General features: G+C 46.3%; 1 protein-coding gene across 1 annotated transcript in view; it reads right to left on the reverse strand.

Moving 5' to 3' along the window:
- The window catches only part of MYO19 (myosin XIX), a 48,470-nt gene that overhangs the window by 34,746 nt on the left and 5,654 nt on the right, over positions 1–8,070 (reverse strand). The window contains 3 exon segments of the mRNA XM_017539844.2: positions 3,622–3,735; positions 5,616–5,764; positions 6,126–6,264. Of these exon segments, the coding sequence (XP_017395333.1) occupies positions 3,622–3,735; positions 5,616–5,764; positions 6,126–6,264 (402 nt within the window).

An 8,070-nucleotide genomic window follows, 5' to 3' on the forward strand; every position in this document is an offset into this window, starting at 1 on the left:
AAAAAAAAAAAAGAAAAAAAAAAAGAAAAAGAAAAAGCAAGCTGCAGTGTCTCAGGCCAGTTGTCCTGGCGCTTGAGGCAAGGCTACGTGTTTGAGGCCAGGCTGGGAAACATAGGAACCTCTCATTCATTTAAAAAAAAAAAAAAAATCACCATCATGGACTGGGACCTTCAATAGCAATATATGAAAATAAAACCTTGGCTGGGCATGGTGGCTCACGCCTGTAATCCTGGCATTTTGAGAGGCTGAGGTGGGTGGATCACGAGGTCAAGAGAACGAGACCATCCTGGCCAACGTGGTAAAACCCTGTCTCTACCGAAAATACAAAAATTAGCGGGGCGTGGTGGCAGGAGCCTGTAGTCGCAGCTACTCGGGAGACCAAGGCAGGAGAATTGCTTGACTCTGGGAGGTGGAGGTAGCAATGAGCAGAGATTGTGCCACTGCACTCCAGCCTGGCAACAGAGTTTAACTGTTTAATTAAAAAAAAAAAAAAAAGAAAGAAAAAAAGAAAAAACCTCGATATTCAGAAAGAAAATGATTTCTAAGCTGGAATTATAAAATAGCCAAAATATTAATCAAATTTGAGACAGAATAGACATTTTCAGATGTGCAACAATTTGTCTTCCATGTCCCTTGTTGAGGAAACTGCTAAAGAATATGGTTCATAAAAACAAGGCAGTAAATGAAGAAAGAGAAAGCCATGGAGGCTAGGCTTGGTGGCTCACGACCGTAAACCCAGCACTTTGGGTGGCCAAGGTGGGAGGATCAGTTGAGGCCAGGAGTTCAAAACCAGCCTGGCCAACATGGTGAAACCCCGTTCTACTAAAAACACAAAAATTAGCTGGGTGTGGTGGTGGTGTGTCTGTAATCCCAGCTATTCGGGAGGCTGAGGCATGAGAATCATTTGAACCTGGGAGGCAGAGGTTGCACTGAGCTGAGATCATGCCACTGCACTCCAGCCTTGCTGACAGAGCAAGACTGTGTCTCAAAAAACAAACAAACACAAAAACCCAGAAAACATGACACCTGTAATCCTAGCACTTTGGGAGGTCAAGGAGGGTGGATCCCGATGTCAGGAGTTCGAGACCAGCCTGGCCAACATGGTGAAACCCCATCTCTATCAAAAATACAAAAAATTAGCTGGGCATGTTGGCAAGCGCCTGTAATCCCAGCTACTTGGGAAGCTGAGGCTAGAGAATTGCTCGAACCGGGGAGACGGAGGTTGCAGTGAACTGAGATCGTGCCATTGCACTCCAGCCTGGGCAACAGTGTGAGACTGCGTCTCAAACAAACAAACAAAAAAACAAAATAAAGTCACGGACTCCCACCATGGGGGACTTATCCTAGGACAGATGGGAATCTGGGGATTTGCAGAGTGAGGCAGAGAAGCTTCTATGCAACTGCTGTGTGGCAGCAGCCCTCCACAGCCACCAATTCAGACAGGAGAAAGAGATCTAACTGATCTGAGAGTTCTAGGAAGGGCATCTTCAATATAAGAACCTGATTTGCTTCCCAGTTTGACAGGTGTTTACCAGATTTGGTGACAAGTCTGGTAACAAGTTAATAATGTTATATAAAAACTAAACAAGTGAAAAAATGGGCAATTATTTATTCTTTATTTCACTTGTCCCACTTTTTCCCTGGTTTAGTTTCTGTATACCATTATTAAACTAAACAGAGAAAATAGAGGGAATATAAAAATTATACAAGAATATATAGTATATGGCTCTGCTAGGAATATAAACATGACCATAACCATGTAAATACTACTTATTAACTTAATTAGAAATTATGAAATAATTATATGTAGAATATGTATTTGGGGGCAGGGAAATAAGGGTTAAATGCTCATCAAAGTAGGAGGTGAACAGATAAGGTCCAAAACTAAAAAGTCAGTAACAATATAAGTAGTACTTTAAAAATATGGATGTAACCACCCAAATAAACTGATGAAAGATGTCCAAGTAACTGCATCTGGAGATACGGAACAAGGTTGAGAGATATGGAGCAGGTTTGCTGTTTTTCTTTATAAGACTTGTAGTATTGCTTGATTTTTTTTTTTTTTTTGGTGAGACGGAGTTTCACTCTTGTTACCCAGGCTGGAGTGCAATGGCGCGATCTCGGCTCACCGCAACCTCCACCTCCTGGGTTCAGGCAATTCTCCTGCCTCAGCCTCCTGAGTAGCTGGGATTACAGGCATGCGCCACCATGCCCAGCTAATTTTTGTATTTTAGTAGAGACGGGGTTTCACCATGTTGACCAGGATGGTCTCGATCTCTTGACCTCGTGATCCACCTGCCTCGGCCTCCCAAAGTGCTGGGATTACAGGCGTGAGCCACCGCGCCCGGCCTTGCTTGATTTTTTTTAACTATGTAACTACATTACTATTAAAAATAAATTTTCGAAAATACACCAGGCCTAGCCCAGGGCTACAATGGCTGCTCAATAAAGGGTTATCAAGCTCTGGTTGGATGAGTCTTGGGCCAGGTTCAGCTTCAGTTCCCCAGAGCAATTCTAGGGGACAAGGCCTTGTTGAGAAGCTGGGCATCAGCCACCTCACTAGCCACCTTGGTATAGCTCCTAGAGATCCCCTCCTAACCCAAGTCCAAGCCCTCATCCCTGCAACTTACTGTCTTTGTTTCCTTGTCTTTCTCAGTGGACTAAGAGTCCCCTGAAAGCAACATGTTGTATTTTTCGTATCTGTTCCTCCAGGAGGAACAGTGCCCACCTCTCAGTGCCCAGCCAGAAGCCTAGAACCTGGCAAGTTCTCAGTGTTCAGCAATACTTATATGTGAGTGAAGACAGGACAAGTTTATGGTCCAAAGAGTTCCTCATGAAGGTAAAAGTGTTGTGGAAAGGAGAAGGCAGCTGGGTGAGGCAAGGCCTTGGCCAATAGTCCCCTCTGACCAGCTGTGCAACTCCTCACTCATCTGTGTGCAAGATCTTATCTCACCTATTGTTGTTCTGTTACCCAGGAGGCCATGCGGCCACACCAGGAGCTTCTGTCCTCCCCACCACCTGGCCCAATGCACTACCCTTGCCACCATGCGCAACCCAGAGGGTTCAGGTGATCACTCCAGTAAACCCTTTCCCACCAAAACCCCAGCTACTTTCGAGGAGCACTGCCACATGCCAAGCATGCCACCAAGAGCCGTATGTGCAGTGACTCATTTAACTCTCACAGAATCCTATGAGTCAGGTGTTGGTCCTCACCTCCCTTCCATTTTACAAGTGGAAGAACTGAGAGCTTTGTAGAAGCTAAGTACCTTTCTGATGTGCTCTTAACCACTATGCTGGAATCCCCAGCAGCTTACTTTTGTTTCCAGTGGTGTCAGAGCTGGAAGAGACTTTTGATGAGAAAGTAAGGCTCAGAAAGGAAGCTTCATTCCTATCTCACCCAGGGTGATGGCAGAGCTAGCAGTAGAGCCTGGACTGGAATCCTGTCTCTTGACTTCCGGCCCAGTGCCAGCCCACCACTGGGCACCAACCCCAGCTTCGACCAACCTATCTGGGAATGACTAGGCAGCAAACAACTCCACAGGGAAGGACAAGAAATGACCCCTGCCTCCCTGCCCACCCAAGCAGTCATGAGTTGACAGGATGGGAAAGACGTCCTCCTACCTTTCCAGCACCACTCTCTCCACTGACAACAATAGACTGGTTGACTGGCTCAATCAGGCTCTTGACATTCCTGTAGGTCTGTTCACCCACAGTGAACACATGGGGCTTCAGTTTCTGAAACATCAAAGAGTGAAAGGTCATGTGAGGGAACGCCTGTTTTTCAAGAAGTGGTTGAGCCAATGATGACTGAGCTGGGGAGGCTGCCAATAGCAGTGTCGGGATGCTTCCTCCAGAAAATGATGCCACCGTGTCAGCCTCACTTTAGGACCCCTATGTTGACTTTAACCTACTCATCTTCTCTCAGCCTAGAACCAGTGCTAGCTTTGACTGGTTTATGACATTAATACTTGATACTCCCAGGTTATCTTGCTTTGTCTTATTCTTCTATTACTTTATATGATTATACTTTGCAATTTGCAAAGTTCTTACAAACTACTGCCTAAGAAGTCTGTGCACTAATTGGAAAGATAACCCTGTTTTATAGATGAGGAATGTGAGGTTCAGAGGAGCTAAATAACCTTTCAAGGTCACTCAGCAAGGAAGTATACCCATGTGATTCAAATTCCAAAGCCACTGTTCTCCTTTTCTTCAACAACTATTAATTGTCCTCAATGTACTGGGCATCAATCAAGCTGGATGCTGAGGAAACAGAGGGGACCACAACTTGGCTTTTGCCTTTGAGACGGCAGGGCAGACAGCCAGTGAGATAGGGCTCTCAGAACAGACTTCCCCTGGATTCCAACTAGACACCTCATCATACATGAACTTCTGGAGAGCCAGACCATCACCACGATGCCTAGCTAGCCCAGTTAGCAGTGATTACTTACCCACAGCTTGCTGAGGGAGAAGGTAACTGTTCCATATGATGTCAGAGCCATCCCACTCTACACCTGCCCTTGCCCCAGCCACCTATCACCTGGAGGGATACAATACCTCCAACTATTCTCTCCGCCTCTTATCTCACTTTCTTGAGCCCAACTCCCAAAGTAATTATTCACCTACTGGGTTCTGTTCCCAGTCTCACCTCTACCTGAAGAAGCTCTGCAGATTCTCTGCCTGCTATGGTGCTTCAGACTCTTCACAAACAGCCCTGGCTTTCTCGTCTTCCTGCTCTCATCTACTCCCTCTTGCCCCCAAGGCCAAAGCCTCCCTCCTGCCAGCAAGTTTTCTCTCATCTCTCCCTGAACATATCATGCACTTTTATACCAACAAGCTCATTATCTGTCTGTACCTCCATCACCCCACCCAAAATAATTTATTCTCTTCTTAGTAAAAGAATAAGTTACTTTCCTCAGTAGAGATAAACATGTGCTGAATTTTCCAGGGCAATCCTTAACGTGTATAATTTCACTATTTTCTAAAAAGGTAGTTTTGTTGGATGTGGTGGCTCATGCCTGTAATCCCAGCACTTTGAGAGGCTACAGCAGGTGGATCACCTGAGGTCAGGAGTTTGAGACCAGCCTGGCCAACATAGTGAAACCCCATCTCTACTAAAAATTCGAAAATTAGCTGGGCATGGTGGTGGGTACCTGTAATCCCAGCTACGCAGGAGGCTGAGGCAGAGAATCGATTGAACCTGGGAAGAGGAGGTTGCAGTGAGTCAAGATCACGCTACTGCATTCCAGCCTGGGTGACAGGGTAAGACTATCTCAAAAATAAATAAATAATAAAAATAAAAAGGTAGTTTTTAAAATACAAACATATAATACCTTTATAAATCTTTTATTAATAAAACTGCAAACAAAAAAATCCTCTGTCTCTATTTTAGGTTCCAAACTCAAACAAGTATTTATTTCCCACTTTGTACCTTCTGTCCTGTAGTCAGTTCTTTATATTTCAAAACTCTGCCAGCTCCTATTGGGCAGGCTGTGGCACCAGTGGACTCTGAATGACCACATGGCTGGTGAATGGATGAGTAAGGACAGGGCAAACTGCAAGGACGTTTAAGAGGAGGTAGAGATGCCCTCAGGTCACAGGAAGCAGCAGAGCCTTACCTGGGGCTGAGGTGCAGCATGGTACTCTCTCATTAGCTCGGGCGAGTAGAGGTGAAGAACAGGCTTGAAGGGGTTCAGAGCCACCAGGGTGCAGCCAGCATTGGTGTAGAATGTGTCTGCCATGTACCGGGCCTGCAGGCACCTCAGGACTGAGGCAGAGATGCCTTTAGCAAACTCTGGCTCAAACATAGACAAACCACACACATAGACACACATTTGCCTAACAGCCCTCTTTCTGCAATTAGCCAATAACCATTAAATCCCAGCAGCTTCCTGAAGAACAGATACAAGATCTAATTAAGATGGACTCCAAATCTGAAGCAAAGCATGCCCCAGGGAGCCCAGGTGCATCTGCCATGCTCCCTCGGGCGGAGGTCTAGAACAGCCCACCTGGCTCCAGATCAGGAGTCCTGCCTACCTCCGTTCTGACCTGGAGAAGCTGCTCTGACTACTCTCATTGCACCTCCAACCTCCTGGAGATGGTACTCTTGAGGAATGGGAGGCCCATACCTGTCTCTAGCGTCACAGGATTCACCTTGGTGAGGTCATCCAGCTGGTGCAGCAGGACTTCCCCACCCAGGAACTTCTGCAGGTCTTCTCTGAGGGATTCCCTGGCTTGGCCATCAGACCCTGGATTGTGGCCATTGACCTGGAAGAGATAACATGAAGGCCCTGAGAGCTGGGACTCAGAACAGCTGGCAGCTACAAAAGGGTGAGAACCTGGATAGTAGAAGGACAACAGGTCTCTGGTATCATAGTCTGGTTGGGTTCAAATTTCGGTTCTGCCTCTTACTAGCCCTGTGAGGCTGGGTAAATTACCCTCTGAGTCATAGCTTCTTTATTTGTAAATAAAGGAAAATAAACTCAACTGACAGGATTATTGGGAAGAAGAGTAAGAAGAGATATACAAAGCATTTGGTCAGTGCCTGGCATACAGCATGTACTCAACAAATGCTATCTGTTCTGCCAAGAGCTCCAGCCAAATCCACTTCTAGGCTACTAGCCTTACTGGGCCTGGCAGGGGTGGGGCCCAAAGGGCTGCTATAAGAATGTTGCAAAGGAAAAGAACCATGAGTTAGGCCTTTTCAGGAAGAAACCATTCAGCTCTCGATGTAAAACAGCTGTACCTTCCCAGAGAGGTGGCCCCATGTCTTCATCACCTGCCTTTGCAGCTTAAATTTAGTGTAATGAATTGGTTCCCTTGGCCCGGGTCTACTTGAGAGAAAGCCTGGCTCAGAAGGCTGTCTGAGGTCAAGAATAGGCACCAAGGGAACAGGCCTCTTCTCCTTCTCCCCTGCCCATCTTTTTTCTTTTTTAAGAGACTCTGCTACCCAGGCTGGAGTGCAGTGGTGTGATCATAGTTCACTGAGGCCTCCGACTCCTGAGCTCAAGTGATCCTTCTGCCTCAGCCTCCCGAGTAGCTGGGACTAGAGGGCATGGGTCACCCTATCTTCCTTTGCCCATCCTTGATGCCACCCTTTCCATATGTAGCAACTCTCCACTTCCTCCCATAGTTCCATTTCTCCTACTGACTCCTTTGGGGATGCAGGAAAGATAGGGTGGGGGTTGAAGACAGGTATCTTGCTGAAATGAGCTTCTGAAGAAAAAGGTCTGTGATACAATAGGTGAATTTCCAATGAAACTGGTGAGCCTAAAATTTCAAACCTCTCAGGGAAACAAGCCATGGTGGCAAGTTTCCTCCAAGAGGCCCAGTAATGTGTTTCTTCCAAAAAATGTTGCCTGTTCTCTGAACTTTGGGCCCACTATTATGCACAAGATACGCTCCTGGCCTCCAGGGTAACTGCTGAGGTCAGAGCACAGCTAGATCTATACAAATCCCTCTGCTCTAATGAAGGAAGAACCACCACACAAACCACTCACCAATACAGCCACAATTTATGAAGAGTTCTGATCGAACCAGAGAGGTATCTGAGTATAGTGGTAAATACCTGTACTTGAAAGTTAGTTGCCTGGGTTTGAATCCTGATTCTACCTCTTACAGTTATATACTCTTATGTTAATTTCTTAATCTCTTTGTGCCTCAATTCTCCTCATCTGGTCCCTGTAATCCCAACTACTTGCTGAGGCAGAAGGACCACTTGGGCCTAAAAGTTTGAGGCTACAGTGAGCTATGATCGTACCACTTCACTCTAGCTTGGGCAACAGAGCAGGACCTTGTCTCTAAAGTAAAATAAAAATAGAAAAATTTCCAGCTGGCCATAGTGGCTCAAGCCTGTAATCCCTGCACTTAGGCCAAGGTGACCCTATCTCTATAAAAAATATTTAAAAATTAGGTAGGCGTGGTAAGATGTGCCTGTAACCCCAGCTACTCTAGAGGCTGAGGCAGGAAGGTTGTTTCAGCACAGGAGGTTGAGCTATGGTGATACCACTGCACTCCATCCTGGGTGACAAACTGAGACTCTGGGCCGGGCGCGGTGGCTCAAGCCTGTAATCC

The sequence above is a fragment of the Cebus imitator genome, unplaced genomic scaffold (genome assembly GCF_001604975.1).
Source record: "Cebus imitator isolate Cc_AM_T3 unplaced genomic scaffold, Cebus_imitator-1.0 Scaffold121, whole genome shotgun sequence".
Classification (NCBI taxonomy): domain Eukaryota; kingdom Metazoa; phylum Chordata; class Mammalia; order Primates; family Cebidae; genus Cebus; species Cebus imitator.